The 15,950-nt window shown below is 39.8% G+C and overlaps 1 protein-coding gene across 3 annotated transcripts in view; it reads right to left on the bottom strand.

Moving 5' to 3' along the window:
• Positions 1–2,335: 2,335 nt before the first annotated feature.
• Positions 2,336–15,950, bottom strand: part of NLN (neurolysin) — a 105,096-nt gene continuing 91,481 nt past the window's right edge. For all 3 annotated transcript variants that reach the window (XM_032144690.2, XM_032144691.2, XM_032144692.2), the window contains 2 exons: positions 14,597–14,733; positions 2,336–4,244 (listed from right to left, as the gene is read on the bottom strand). In XM_032144690.2, the coding sequence (XP_032000581.1) occupies positions 4,110–4,244; positions 14,597–14,733 (272 nt within the window). In that variant the 3' untranslated portion in view covers positions 2,336–4,109. The remainder of the gene's footprint in view (positions 4,245–14,596; positions 14,734–15,950) is intronic.

Below are 15,950 nucleotides of genomic sequence, written 5' to 3'. Positions count from 1 at the left end.
ACTCTTGAGCACAAAGGATCCTCCCGCCTCAACCTTCCAAAGTGTTAGGATTACAGGTGTGAGCCACCACATTCATTTCTTTGTTGCTTTTATTCTCACCACACATTTATAAGAGAAGGCATGTTCAATTTCAATGGGCTATCCAATTTCAGATGGGAGACATCTAACTGTAATGTGTTGATTTGAGGGAAGAAGCTGTGGTCACTGTATCTATTCAAATAAAACGGATTTTCTCTTTTAACATTCTTTGGGGGCTCAGTTAACTATGTTTAAACCCTATTTGAGGAATCAGTATTCATTATGGACTGAATGTTTGTGCCCCATCCCCTACATTGAAGCCGTAACAGCCAATGTGATGGGGTTAGGGGGTGGGGCCCTTGTTGGGGGTGACTGGGTTTAGATGAAGTCATGAGAATGGAACTCTCATGATGGGATTCCTGCTCTCGTAAAAAGAGACACTCTAGGGCTTGCTCCCTGCCACTGCTGCCTGCAGAAGTTTCTGAACCCTTTATGTTCCACATCTGCCTCCTCTCTCTTCCCATGGCTCTCTACAGAGCCATCTGTGACATGTCTACCTGCCACTTTTGGGGATGTGGTCAGTAAAAGAGGAAGAGGGGCCTCACCACGAACCAAATTTACCAGCATGTGGATTGTGGGACTTCCCAGCTTCCAGAACTGTAAGAAATGTCTGCTTTTGAAGCCACCCAGTCTATGATATTTTGTTATAGCAGCCTGAAGTAAGATGGTATTTTAATGTAAATTTTAATGCAATTTCCTTGGCACATGGAAAGTTCCACCTGTGTATGATAGAAAATGAATAAATGGTAAACACACACTGGCCTAGCGGGGAGGCAGAATCTCCACAGACCTATAATTCATACATAAAGGCTAAAGGTAAAATGGTAAAGTAGAAAATTGAGTCACTGCCTACTACTTAAGGCATTTACAAGTACAATGATCATATCAGTAATTTTTCTTTGAAGAGCTATCTCCTCAATTTTGGTATCTTCCACAATGCAATTTTTCATCTGAAGAGCTACAGATATCCACCTCTCACCTTATTAGCTTTAGAAAGGCAAGACCTTGGCATAAGTAGCTCAGGTGATAACTCAAGGCAATTTTTAGTTGTTTATCTAGGTAACATGCAACATTTATACTAGAGGGGGACAAAGTCTGTATCAGGTGGCATAACATCAAGACATTTCTCTTCTTTGCAGCATCGTAAAACTAAACCTTTAGGATCATGCCTACTATCCATTAGCATAAGATGTTTAAGATTTTATCCTTCACAACAATGCCTTAAAAAAAAAAAAAAAAACCCGAAAGAGGCCTAAATCCCCTGGATCAATTACCAGGAGAGACCTTATTATATGTGGCTCAGTCCATAAATCTAAAGTGTACATTTGTCCAATTACAATTTCCATAGTTATCCACCATTTCAAGCATGTCAGTGATATTCTCTGCTCTGATCTGGAAAAAAAGAACAACTAGACGGATGGCCACATTAAAAAAAAAAGTTAAGTCCTTTCTTTTGAATTATGCTAGAGAATTTTTAAAAAGTCCTTTCTTTTAAATTATGCTAGATAATTCTTTGAGTATTAATTTTTTTTGAGACTGGATCTCACTCTGTCGTCCAGGCTGGAGTGCAATGGCACGATCTCAGCTCGCTGCAACCTCTGCCTCCTGGGTTCAAGCTATTCTCCTGCCTCAGCCTCACAAGTAACTGGGACTACAGGAACCCAACATCATGCCCAGCTTTTTGTATTTTTGTAGAGACAGGGTTTCACCATGTTGGCCATGCTGGTCTTGAACTCTGACCTCAGGTGATCCTCCTGCCTTGGCCTCCCAAAGTGCTGGGATTACAGGCGTGAGCCACTGCGCCCGGGCTGAGTTTTAATTTTGTGACTGCTCTTTGGTAGATTTTAAATATTAGAGGTAGGCCCTAAATAAAAAGAACACCATGGTGCTTTTGCTCTCATGCATTTCGGTTTTAACGTTAAAGTATGAAAGAAATATGAGTTCAAGGCCGGGCGGGGTGGCTCATGCTTGTAATCCCAGCACTTTGGGAGGCCGAGGCGGGCAGATCACGAGGTCAGGAGATCAAGACCACGGTGAAACCCCGTCTCTACTAAAAATACAAAAAAAAAATTAGCCGGGTATGGTGGCGGGCGCCTGTAGTCCCAGCTACTCAGAGAGGCTGAAGCAGGAGAATGGCGTGAACCCGGGAGGCGGAGCTTGCAGTGAGCCGAGATCGCGCCACTGTGCACTCCAGCCTGGGTGACAGAGCAAGACTCTGCCTCAAAAAAAAAAAAAAAAAAAGAAATATGAGTTCATTTTCATGGATAATAATATAACTTTATTGTGTGCAGCCTTTCCACACCAATTTAGTTTTTCTATGAAATAAGATTTCAAATGGTAAAGTGACTGTTAAGGAGACACACTGGAAAAAGCTGAAGAGTTTTTTTGTCTAAAACTGGAAAACAGAAAAGTCTAGGGGGGAAAGATGTGAGAAAACTACTATAGGCTACAAAGACCACAAAAACAGTTTTGGGGATTAGAGGGGGGTGACATTAAATGAGTGTGGGGAAGAGAAGGGCTGGGCAAATTATCTCAGAAGAGAGGGTAGTAGGATTTCAGGTGGATGTTTAAGGTATTTGCTTGGCAGATATACTCTAGGAATCTCCTAGCTCTTGCATTTCCTGCTGTCTGAAATTTTATTATGTAGTATAATAATTTTTTATTTAGCACAAAGTTCATTTGGACTAGAGAATTGGAAGGTGCTAATTTTGTCCCTGGCTAGCAAAGTCATACCAGAGGTATGCACTGGAAAACAACTGGAAGACCTAGGCAGGGGACATTCAAAGTTTTTGTTTTTTTTTTTTAAATTTTATTATCCTTTCTTGGCTTCCTTGTTGAATAGATTTCTACAGGAAAAATACTGCGAGTTTACTGATCTGCTGCAGAATTGGAATTTAGACTCACAATAAAGAGAGTTAAAGATAGATCCAAAGGTTCACTTAAAATAAAAATCACCAGACGGAACAGGCTACTGAAGAGTCTCTTCCCCGTGGTTACATTTCATCACACACTTAAGGCTTTGGAGCAGCTGTCCTCAAATGCTTCTGTCCAAAACCCACTCCTCTTCTGGAGTTTCTGAACCCTTTATGTTCCACATCCACCTCCTCTCTCTTCCCATGGCTCTCTACAGAGCCATTTGTGACATGTCTACCTGACACTTTTGGGGATGTGGTAAGTAAAAGACGCAAAGTCTCTAACACTTATTAGAAACACGAGAAGAGAAAAACGTGCTTGGACTTGCTTTAGTATTCTAATTGGCACACATGCCAAAAGACCAGCGATCTTGTATGCTGAGCTGGAAATGAGCCTCTAATACAAGCTACGAAATCCTCTAACACAAGATGCAAAAACTTAGACATTAGACCAGTCTAGCTGAAACATAATTTTTTGATACTCTTTGACTGAATTTTAGACAGAAAAGACAAAACTCAAATGGAGGAACATAATTTAAGTGTGGCAGAAAGTTGGGAATCATGCGGCCTGATATACAAAGAAATGCATCACTGAGGCATATTCCCCTGGCCTTGAGGTATGCAGGCAAAGGAGAGGTCACACCTTCCTGGGAGACAGAGGATCAAAGTGGACACAGAGCTCCAAGAAAATATTTACCAGAAGAATGTGATGATTCATTTATCAGTCCAGAAATCCCAAGTAGAAAACTTCAAGATACAAGAAGGATCAAATTATATCATGTATATGATTCAATTTAAAAATTCTTAGCCCTCTTATATCATATTATCTAGATTATAATAGTAAAAAATCAAGTTACATTCATATGAAACTTTCATAAAAAGAAATCAAATCCAGTTTTATGAAATTTTATAGTACAAGTACTTTCTAGTGGGTCTTTTCTTAGGTCACAGTATTTATAATTCCATTTACATCTTTATAATTTTTAAAATCAGAAAACAAAAGGACGTCAATAGAAATTTAAATTTTCATTTGCAAAACTCCCTTCAGTTTCCAGGCCAGTAACACACGGTGATGTCGACTTGTCCTCCAGACATGGACAGCTACCAAAGATCCCCAGTTCACGAAGCATGCAGGCCTCTACTCATTAGGAACGCTTTTTGGTTTGGCTCACGTTTCAAGAAATTGTGGAGCATGTCCATGCCGTCCAGAGATCCCCCAGGTTTCAGGATTAGGTTTCTGTATTTCATTCCAACCTAATAAAATAAAACATCATACCTAATAATTCATGGTTCTAGCAATTTTCCAAATCTCTAGATGCAAAAGAGGAAAGGGTAGGGGTGAAGGAAAAAGGACTTTAGTCTTACTCTGTCTAGATGTTTTCTCTTGCTCACAAACAGCTCTGTAGTATTTATTTATTTTGGTAGCTAAGAGATTTGGAGCTTAAAACTTCAGGTCTTCTACACTGTCCTTTATTATGGTCTTGTCTCCTTAGATTCTAAGCAGTGAGCTGACAACATGAACAAACAAACAAAATACAGCCAAATGGAATACACAACAGGTTCCTATTTGCTATGCTATCTCTTGTGATTTCAAAAGGGTTAGAAAGCAAGTGTTCAAGAAGGCCTGGGTACTCGGAAACAGTAGCATGGCTACTGTCAAATGGTTTCTGCTGCTTTTATGACGGGCTCATTCAAAACAACAACAGAACCCTCTTCCTTATGGATGAGAGAAGGAGGGCCGCACATGCCCCGCAGGGTAGGGCAAGACATTTTTGTGGGTCCGATGCTGGGAATGAGGGCCTTTGGAAAGTTTTCTTTGGGGATGGAGGTCTGGAATTTTAAAACATCACAGTTCCTCTACTTTTATTTACACAAACACAGGAGCAGATAGAGCGAAAGAAAATAGTTGTTATTCAGTATCAGCATTGTTCAATATTTTCACTTCCCTTTCATTGTCCTTTTAAGGAAACAAGGCAAGACAATTCAGAAGCATAATGCCAAATATACACATAATAAACAATTCACAGAGTAACACTTAGATTTATATCCATTATATCACTTGATCAAAAAGACTTAGTACAAGAAGAGCTAGAGAATTTCCAGCTCTGTCATATAACAAGATTTTAATTGGTACAACCATCAGAGGTAAATTTAGTCAAACTGTTAAGCAAAATAAAACATGGATGAAATCTACCAAGTTAGACACAAAACGATTTACGTCCTAGGGCCATAAGAATACAAACTTTTGGGGTTACCTTTTGGCTATAAATAGAAATCATTTGCAGCTTATTAATCATCTATAGGCTAACATGTAACTTCACAGTCTGGACTCTAATCAAAAGTAAATAACTAGTCAAAGTTACCTTCTCAGAAACTCTAGGGCTGCACCGTCCAACAGAAACATAATATGAAGCACATATGTAACTTTAAACTTTCTACTAACCACATTTTTTTAAAGTTAAAGAAACAAATAGGTAAAATTAATTTTACTATTTTAAACCACTATATCCACAATAGTATCATTTCAACACGTGTCAATATACACATTATGGAGACTTTTGTTGCTGTTGTTGTAAGTGCTCAAAATCCAACATGTTTTTTATACTTATGGTACATCTCAATTCAGTTCTTCAGTTGTACTTAGCCTCATTTCAAGCGCTCAACAGCCACACGTGGCTACCACACTGGACAGGTCTAGGGCCCAGAGCATAAAACAGTCTTTAGGAAGGCTTGTTACACAGTGTTCTAGTATGATATTAAAAAGGTACGCAGCAGTCTTGTTGCCTTATTTACAAGTTTTAAATCAATTTTCTTAAGAGAAGGCACTCAGTCACTGATACCGACCTTCCCAAAACTGATGACAAGGCCTTGAAGCTAGATTCAATCAGCTCCCTTCCCTTTCCGCCCCCACTCCTGCCCCTGCCCCTGCCCCTGCCCCTGCCTCTACCTTTCTTTTTTTTTTTTTTTTTTGAGACAGAGTCTCATTCTGTCACCCAGGCTGGAGTGCAGTGGCACAGTTTAGGCTTACTGCAACCTCTGCCTCCCAGGGTCAAGTGATTCTTATGCCTCAGCCTCCGAGTAATTGAGATTACAGGAGCACACCACCACACCCGGCTAATTTTTTATATTTTTGGTAAATATGGGGTTTTGCGATGTTGGCCAGGCTGGTCTCTAACTCCTGGCCTCAAGTGATCTGCCTGCCTCGGCCTCCCAAAGTGCTGGGATTACAGGTGTGAGCTACCGTGCCCAGCCTTCGATTAGCTTTCAGGAAAACAAACAAACAAAAAAAACATGTCATTTCTTGCCTGTTCTGCAGCAATTCATTACTACCACAGCAGCAATCTAGAATCTAAAATGTGAGTGATGGCTGTGTTTGTCATGGATTTTAATCAAGCTAAGAAGGAGCATATCGTGGCTCTTGAGCCCAGCCACAATTTACCTCCCTTCCCTTCCTTTCTTTCTCAAAATGCCAAAATTTGACTAGTGTTAAATTAGTGGGAGGAGCATGGAAAGACTGTGCTCTCTGGGTGGGGCAGTACAGGAAGAATGCAGACAATGTGAGTTAAATTTTTCTGCAGAATTACAAAAATATTTTAAACATTTTATTATGAAAAACTTAAAATACATACTAATAGTAGAGACAACAGTATAATGAGCTCTCACAAACCTATCATCCAGTCTCAATCATCAATATTTCGTCTGCAGAAATTTTTCAAGCTCAAGATGTATGTACCATGTATCTTTCATTTATTAAAAAGACATACGCATTTGACAAGTATAGAAACATTAAGGAAAATTGAAATGAAAGTTTTAGAAAATCACTCCAAATGTGAACATCTGATAAAAGTATTTTCATTTTGTGCAGAGAATTGTAATTTTAGGTAGTAAAGAAAAGGAAGCATTTGAGGAGCTCCATGGTGTTGTAAAGAGACAGCTCATGAATGGTAAAATCATTTCAGAGCAGGGCACTGTTTCGTCTCACAATATGTAGCTCAGTACAGCTCAAATCTTCCTCTGCCTATGGCTCCAAACAAGTTGATTCAATTTCCTGAATTACAGAGCAGTGGTCTTTTAATAGTTTCATTTCCTTTGCAATGAAGTTTTGAGAAGAGTTTAAGAGTCATTTTGGTAACAGGATCTTGCTTTTCTTAGGAAAAAAAACAGTTAAGTGAATTTTTGTGTTTCGGGGGGTACCAGGCTCTTTGTGTGAGAGAACGTGGTCTGGGAGACATATGCCACAGGTGGAGGGAGTCTTTGCCCTAAGTTGTTCTATTAATTCTTTGTTTATAAAGAAACTGTAACTGTGAGGAAATCAAGAAAAGAAGCTCTAAGACAACTGCTAAAATTTTTTGTATTAGAACATCCTTCAGGAAGATCTGCATACAGTAAAAACTAGAGCTTTCCTATGAAGGAAAACCAGTGCCATTCACCTCTGTGGCTTTTTTAATCCTAGAAGATTAGCATGTATCTTTTGGCAACTATGCAAGTCTTCTCCAACAGTGACAATTTCGGAAGCAAGATCAGGAACTCTAGAGTCAGGCCCAGGTTTGAATCTTGGCTCAATCCTTAGCTATGTGACCTGGGGCCTTGATTTCCTCATCTGTCAAATGGGAATATGCCTACCTCACTCAGTTTTTGGGCAGTTGGAGGAGGCGATTTCAGTATTCTGTTCGCTCCCTAACATAATATCTGGCATATAGCGGTAATCAACAAACCTCTCCTCCTCCCATCTCCTTTCCTCCTCCCCTCTCCTCTCTTTCCTTTCACACTGCCCCAGCTCAGTTACTTATATACAGTTCAGGGAAACAAATGCATTCCTGGTGTGGCATTTCCTCAAAATTAGTTCTGTCTCCTAATAAAGCTAAAGAAAGGCATAAGGAACTTCATTTCCACTATTAGTAAGAAATAGAATACATAATTCAGTAGAAGTATTAAGTGGGAGAGATAAGGCACTCAGGCACTCATTTTACCCAATAATATGCACCCTTTCAGGTAATATTTTAATAGCAATAATAATTACCTACATGAAGGATGTCCATCATCTATCGGCAATGAGAATATATAAATGGGAAATAGATTGGGTCTCCTGCTATCTTGGGCATCTCTGCAGCAGCACATGCAGGCTCTCACTAACTTTCCACCCCTCCTCTGTCCTTCCCAGCATGGATGACTCCGGGGAGTGCAGCCAGAGCTGTCTCCTTCCTACACTGAGCGACAGTCATCAGGGCAGAGAGCGACCAGCCAAGGACGGGTGATGACGATCAGGCACCTGACAAGCTCACCAGCCTGCTGTAAAGCTGGACTTTGAAACCTCTCCTTCCATAGTCCATAACTCCCTCCCAAGAGCACACCCTTTGTTTTCTGTGAGGGTGGGGAGATCCTGAATGGACAAAAATTAAAAAAAGAATTGCTTTGACAACAACAAAGGACGGAGAGAACAAAACTGGTGCTGATAGAGAGATGGAGACAAGAATAGTAGTAGGAATTGTTGCCTGATTAGAAGGGGCCTTCTGGAAACCTTACTGATTTGTGAGGATAGAAGGGTAAACTTTTATTTATGGGGAGCGAGGAGATCCAAAGGAAAAAACACACTGGGTAGGAGTATGTATGGGGGGTAGAGAAGTGGAAGCGGATGGAGAAAACCATCAGTCACGTCCAAAGAGGCACAAATATGTAAAACAGTAATTAAATTAAATAGTTGTGAAGCAGAGAAGGGAACCCAACTCTGAATAAAATAGTTCCTTTTACAAGAGTCTTATGATCTATCAGGGAAGATAAAGAAATAGAACACTAACCAGGCAGATTATTGGGGTGCTAAGAGCAAACAAAGAAGGGCTGTAAGAGCACAAAGGAAGATGAACTGCTTCCAGCTGGTTGGGATTCAAGATTTAGAAGGCCTGGCCTTGTAAATATTCAAGAAGTAGGTTGGAAATCAATTCGAATTCCTTCCTTTGTCCCTCAAGTCAGGCAAAACCTGAGGCTACTAGAAAAGGTTCAGTTATAGGAAAAATCAGCTGTTGGGTGGTACATCAGGAGAGCTGAGACAGAGAAGAGAATTAAAGCCATTTGTAAAAACCTTCTGGAGAGGAAATTTCATATTCTTTTTTAGCAACACATTACAGGAAGAATTGGGCCTAAGATGCTGTTTCAAGCACTGGGATCTTTAGCTTTATATTATAGATTCTCTATCAAGTGGTTCTTTGTCATGTTTAACCAAGACTCTTCATGTTTCTGTGGCTTTATTGTGTGCAAGATGTAGCTCCCTCCTTATGGCATTACAGACTGAAGTATGGTTACACTTAACTCTCTTGACTTTCTCAGTATTTCTTTCAGAAGTGATACTTGTTCGTATTTCTCCTCCTCTGATGGAAGAAACAAAGCTTAGCAATTTCTTCAAATGCAAAAGAGGAGGAAGATAATAGTAGCTTAACAATATAATTGCCTTTGATTCACAATGTCTATTACCTCTTAGAAAATTTTCCCACAATGAAGTTGCCTTATAAAAAGAAATGGCCTTGGTTAAAATGCCCCCATTATTTCAACCTATGATTAGCTGCTGGATTCTGAATTCACATTTGGTGACCTTAAAGACCTTCGAGAGCTTCCTGGAAAAGCATTAATCCCAAGCAGTTCCATTCCGTAATTATTTAACAGAACAGTTAGAAAAGTGAAAAGTATGTCTGACAATGAGACAACTTCATGTTCACTGAGAATAAAGTACTTTAGGTAATATATAACAAAGTAATCAAACAGTTACGATGTGATGTCTATTTACTATGAAGAACAATATTTTAAAAACTACAGATAAAACCAGAGGTAGCAAAGTTTTAGGCTATTATAGGTAAGCAGCCAGTTATTATACTTTGATAGAGGCCCTCAAAACAGAATGAAAACTATACCCTAAAATATTCTACTGCTACTTTCTATAGTTCTGCTTGCCAAGATCTGAAACGGTCCCCAGAGCAGACCCTGGGGTTTGTAGGATGGCAGGAGGTTACAGAGAGAAGGAAGGCCTGGACACAGTCTTCTCTATTGCATAACCAATAACGTCAACAACATGTGGTTTCTCAGCTCCCAGCCTCTCTAGTGCCTGGGGACTAACAATAGAAGGCACTGATGCTTTGAAGGGCCATGCCGCTATCTTCTCAAAATGACCCATACACACATTAGGGAGGGTGAGACAACAAAGGATATATTTTGATTGCTCTGAGTCCCATGACTTCAGATCAAATGAAGTATTCCTTTATACTATAAAAATTCATATTTTTATCCTGTCTATGTGTCTGATGCCACCACTCACTGACATGTGAAACTAGAGCAAATGCACAGAGTCTGGAACAACTCAAGGTAATGCCATCTTTCTCAGTGTTGGCTAATAACACTCTGTGGTTGTGGCACAAAATAAGTAATATATGGTGTACTGGTCTGAAGAAGTATTTTTTTTTTTTTAACTTTTAAGTTCAGGGGTATGAGTACAGGTTTGTTACATAGGTAAACTTGCGTCACGCAGGTTTGCTGTACAGATTATTTCATTATCCAGGTATTAAAGCTAGTACCAATTAGTTATTTTCCCTGATCCTCTCCTTCCTCCCATCCTTCACCTTCTCCAAAAGGCCCCAGTGTGTGCTGTTCTCCTCTACGTGTCCATGTGTTCGCATCATTTAGCTCCCACTTGTAAGTGAGAACATGAGGTATTTGGTTTTTGATTCCTGTGTTAGTTTGCGAAGGGTAATGGCCTCCAGCTCCATCCATGTCCCTACAAAGGACATGATCTTGTTCTTTTTTTTTTTTTTTTTTTTTTGAGATTAGTTTCACTCTTGTTGCCCACGCTGGAGTGCAATGGTGCAATCTCGGCTCACTGCAACCTCTGCCTTCTGGGTTCAGATCTTGTTCTTTTTCTTGGCTGCACTGTATTCTGTGGTATACATTGTTTTTGTGGGGGGAGTTCTTCTTCCTCTTTTCTTTTTAAAACAAATGTTTGCTCTAAAGTAACACTCACCTTACAAAATACAAGTACTCAGTTACTAAAAATTAATGCTTTGGGACAACAAAAGAATTTGTTTTTCTCTTCATCACACATAGCTATAATAATGATCTAAGTTTTTTGGAGACTAGGATTGTTTTCCCAAAGCACTAATTTTTAATAACTGGGTACCTGTATTTTGTAAGGCAAGTGTTATTTTAGAGCAAATACTTGTGTTTTTTTTTAAAGAACACCCCCCCCCCCCCCCGCAAACCAACAAAAAACCCCAAATAGTATTGTTGTATTGTATGAGGGAATAAAACAGTTGTTTAAAAATCATCTTTTAGTATCTGCAAAGGGTGTGAGGGTGAGGGGCCAAGGGATTCTTGGCTTTTGGAGCCACGTCCATTATTGCTGTGACAGCAGAGGATCAGGAAGTGCCATGATACTCAGAGCATTTGAAAGGAAAGGAAAAAGTGTAAAGGAAGGAATTAACACCAGCCTTATGGCACAAGACATCTAATAATACACAGCACTGCTGAATCCAGAATTTTAGTAACACTGAAAATTGTTTTTAACATCACAAGTTTTAACTCCAAGTTGTTGGGATGATGCTTTCTCTAAGTTCAACCCAGCACCTTTGTCTAAATAAGAGTAGTATGGCTGCCTGCCAAACTGTGAAGCCTGAGAATAAGAGGAGGTATAGAGAAGATAATGCAGGAATTGCTTCTATTACACTTGCAAGTTCCTTGGAACCACAGGGATCAGTAATCTGGCTGCTACCTTGACAGCTGGAAGAGAAAAGGTAATGATAGAGGGTTCTGGGTATATGGTCACATAAGGGCACGCACAGAGGAGGTGATGGCGAATCTTGGCTGGGAGAGGCAGTGTACACTTATGCCAGGAAGCCTCACCAATGATTGCCAGTAAGATGTCATAATTGTACCTTTACCTAGTTAGACTTTTTTCTCTTTGAAACATTGTTTCTGGCTTCTAAAATAATCTATGTACTATGTAAAAATAAGGAAAAGCTCTAGGAAAAGTACAGACAAAATTAATAATCACTCATAAACTTATCCCCAAAGATAATCATTGACATTTTGAAGTGCTTTTTTTTAAAAACACACTTTAAAATCAACATTTGTATTATATGGTATAAAATATTTTATAATATGATGTTTTTTCACTGATAATAGTTACATTAAATATTCCAGACATAGTAAAAGCTTATTGAAGCCCTTCTTCCATGCCCAAGACCACTTTTTTTTGTCTTTTTTCTTTAAAAACTAGTCTATTTTTCATTTTTTATTTTTATCTTTGGATTTTTAATTTCTATTTGTTTTAGGGGACAGTTCTCCAAAAGAGAAGAGAAAAGGTAATGAGAGAAGGTACTAGGTATGTGGTCACATAGTGGCAGCACTGAGGAGGTGACGGGGAAGGCTTAGTCCACTCCTCCAAGTCCACTCGTATGTTCAAAGGATGTAAAGATCACTTTTGGTTTTGGATAATCTCAAAGACTTCTTGAACATGTGGTTATGTAAGTGAGACCTTTAAGAATGCTGGAATTTTTGAGATGCACAGATGAAGGAGGCATATATTTCAGGTGAACGAAATAGAACGAATAAATTTGTGAAGGTGGAGAGACCTAAGGGAACACATAAACTTGTCTGACAGGGAGTACCGGGAAGTAAAAAAGGGTTTGATTGCCCAGCTGAGGGCTGTGAACAGAGAGAGGAATAACAAGAAGCAGGAAGTAAAGAAGAAGGACAAGGGCCTTTGGAGTTGGTAACTGGGTCATCAGTGGTAACTACGGAGGAAGGGTAACTTTCCAATTCTGTTGGCTGGGGCAAAAGCAAGGAAAGAGAGGTTTGCAAAGACTTCTTATACCAAGAAATTAGGCTGTGAAAAGAACAGAGTAGTAGCACTGTTTGGGGTTATCAGAGTCAGTAGCAAGTTTTTTTTTCCAAGACAGCAAACCAGGAACTCTTACCAGGAACTCTTGGAGCTAGAGACATCTCCTCTGAGACAGGAGAAAATAAGACAAGTATTGAAGTACACAGAAAGAAAGATGAAGGTACTCATTCTCAATGATTTTTTTTTTTTTTGAGATAGAGTCTCACTCTGTCATTCAGGCTGGAGTGTAGTGGCATGATCTCGGCTCACTGCAGCTTCCACCTCTCCTGGGCTCAAGCAACTCTCCCATCTCAGCTTCCAGAGTAGCTGGGGCTATAGGCTTCTACCACCACACCTGGCTAATTTTGTTTATTTTTTGTAGAGACGAGGTCTTGCTATATCGAATAGGTTGGTCTCAAATTCCTGGACTCGAGCAATCCTCCCACCTCAGCCTCCCAAAGCTCTGGGATTACAGGTGTGAGCCACTGCAGCCAGCTTCAATGATCTTAATTTTCTTAATAAAGAGGAGAGATCATCTGCTGACAGAGGAGAGAGGTGGTGGGGACTTGGAGGGAAATCAATAAGGGGAATGGAGTTGGACCACAGAGAACACTGGGGTCCAGTTCAGGCTAGAGAGCATGACTTTGCAGTTGGGCATGTCAGTGGAGTCATACAATCTTCCCCAGAACACTTTGAATCCTAAGGGCACCATCTCTATGATGGAGGCATTAAGGGATGGGTCCTGGTTGAAGGTCATGCAGGAGCAGGTATGTCTGTGAGAACAATAGTCAGCAGTTGACCTTTGTAAATGGGTTGGCCAGGTAATGGAAAAAGAATTACAAGGACTTAACAGATTGGGTGGGGTGGGATGGGAGATGAAATGCTTCAAAATAATGAAGCATGGGTACCTTGGAGGTGTTATTTCAGGAGGAAGATGGGGAGGGAATGGTGATCTAAATCACATCAATGTATTTCAATACATATGTATAAGGAACTATGCAATCTAGAAAAAACATTTGGAGAACAAATCAATTGGTTGAAATAAGCACAGACAGCCTGATTTTGATAATTTGTTCTTCTAAGTTCTGAATCAAACAATTTAAAAACATACATTGGAAAATGCATCAGCCTTGGAAATAATCTGATGGATGAGACTTCAATGAGAATGGAGATTGGGGGCTGTAAATCAGGAAGGTTTGTCTGGCAGCTACCTGGCAGTCAATTCACTGCACACAGAAAGTAATGGCTCAGGTTAATGAAGCAACTTTGTGACAAAGGTCACAAACTATGTAGTGGGTGGGGCATGACAGCCACAGAAAAAGGGCGTCTCCCACAGAAAGTGCACAAAGTGTGTAGAGAATATCAAAACACAGGGAAACCATTTACATCAGGAAGGAGTTTACCTTTCTTTCCCAACCTCCTATAAAACTAAAACGTTGTATGGTACATGTCAAAACTAGCAGCTATAGATTCTCAAATCCATAAACAAAGCTTTGAATTTTTAATTATGTAATATATTGGAATGTTAATAAGCAAGAAAATATACCAGTTTTTTTCAAGCTGTAGAATTAATCACTTGTATACTGCAACTTAATGATGTATGATGATTTGAAAGATGCAAGGCCTCAGAGGTAAAAGCTGTTACCAAGCCTCTTACAGTAAAATCTAGGTGTGATCAATATTTTACACTAGGAGTTAAAGGGGAGGGAGCAACTAAAAAATTAATAAAAGGAGAAAAATAATACTATACCTCCGGATTCATTATCCCTTCTTTTTTAAAACAGCTGTAAAACATATCCATGGAAAATACTTCACTCCAAAGATATCCATAATACTGGCCATCGTATCCCCCTGCCAAATGTCCAAAGGTAGCTGGCATATTTGTGCCTTTAAAAAAAGATACATTTCAATCAATGTGATAGCAAATGTTAACGATCAGGTTTACAGCTAGCTAAGGTTTCCTTCTGGGGAGCCCAGCTGTGGGAGGAGAGAGTGCATGACATCATCTCACCTCTAGTACTCCTTGGGCTGATGTGTCCTCTTGGCCAAGATGTTTATAAACATCTATCAATGGCTCAACCTCAGAGCTGGTTTCGGCCCCAAGCTCTGGAATGCCTAACGATAGTTTCAGCAGCTTTGTCCACACCCACCAGATAGCTCAGTGTTTTAGAACTGAAATCAGTCCTTTCTTATCCCTTAAACATGTATGTGTTTTGAAAAATAATATTAACCCTACTCTTTGCCACACCTCTTTATATCTAAAATGTCTCAGAATTGCACTTATTTTAGGTTGATAATTACTGAAAAAGAACTTTTTTTTTTTTTTTTTTGAGACAGAGTCTCACTGTGTCGCCCAAGCTGGAGTACAGTGGTGAGATCTCAGCTCAATTCAACCTCAGCATCCCAGGTTCAAGGGATTCTCCTGCCTCAGCCTCCTGAGTAGCTGGGATTACAGGTGCATGCCACCACGCCAGCTAATTTTCGTATTTTTAGTAGATACAGGGTTTCACCATTTTGGTGAGGCTGGTCTCGAACTTCTGACCTCAAGTGATCTATCTGCCTGCCTCGGTCTCCCAAAATGTTGGGATTACAGGCGTGAGCCACTGTGCCTAGCCTGAAAAAGAACTTTTCACCAATTTGATCTACCTGTAGGGCTACTTTGTACAGGATTTTGTCAAAAATCCTGAGCTCAAGTGATCTTCCCGCCTCAGCCTCCCAAAATGCTGGATTATAGGCGTGAGCCACCATGCCAGGCCTAAAAATGCCCCTTCTTGATAGCATAACAGGATTAATGTAATTGTACATTTAAAAATGTAATTGCGACACAAAGGCTTGTGACACAAAGGTGCACTATGGCTTACTATGTGGGGAGCCTAGAATGACTCAACGGACCATTCTTATCTTTATTCTCTCTATAAATGTAGCTGACTCATTTTAATAACAATTTCCTTGGTGAAAAAAAATCCACCTTACCAACTACATGCTAGTCAAATGCTTTAACTGATTTCAGAATCAGAAACAAGGTGAAATTCATGCTTCTCCCCCAAAATACCCTTTATTTTTTTTGAGAAGGGTCTCACTGTGTCATCCAGGCTGGAGTGCAG

The sequence above is a fragment of the Hylobates moloch genome, unplaced genomic scaffold (assembly GCF_009828535.3).
Source record: "Hylobates moloch isolate HMO894 unplaced genomic scaffold, HMol_V3 SCAFFOLD_23, whole genome shotgun sequence".
NCBI classification, from domain to species: domain Eukaryota; kingdom Metazoa; phylum Chordata; class Mammalia; order Primates; family Hylobatidae; genus Hylobates; species Hylobates moloch.
This window is presented reverse-complemented; position numbering and strand designations above follow the sequence as displayed.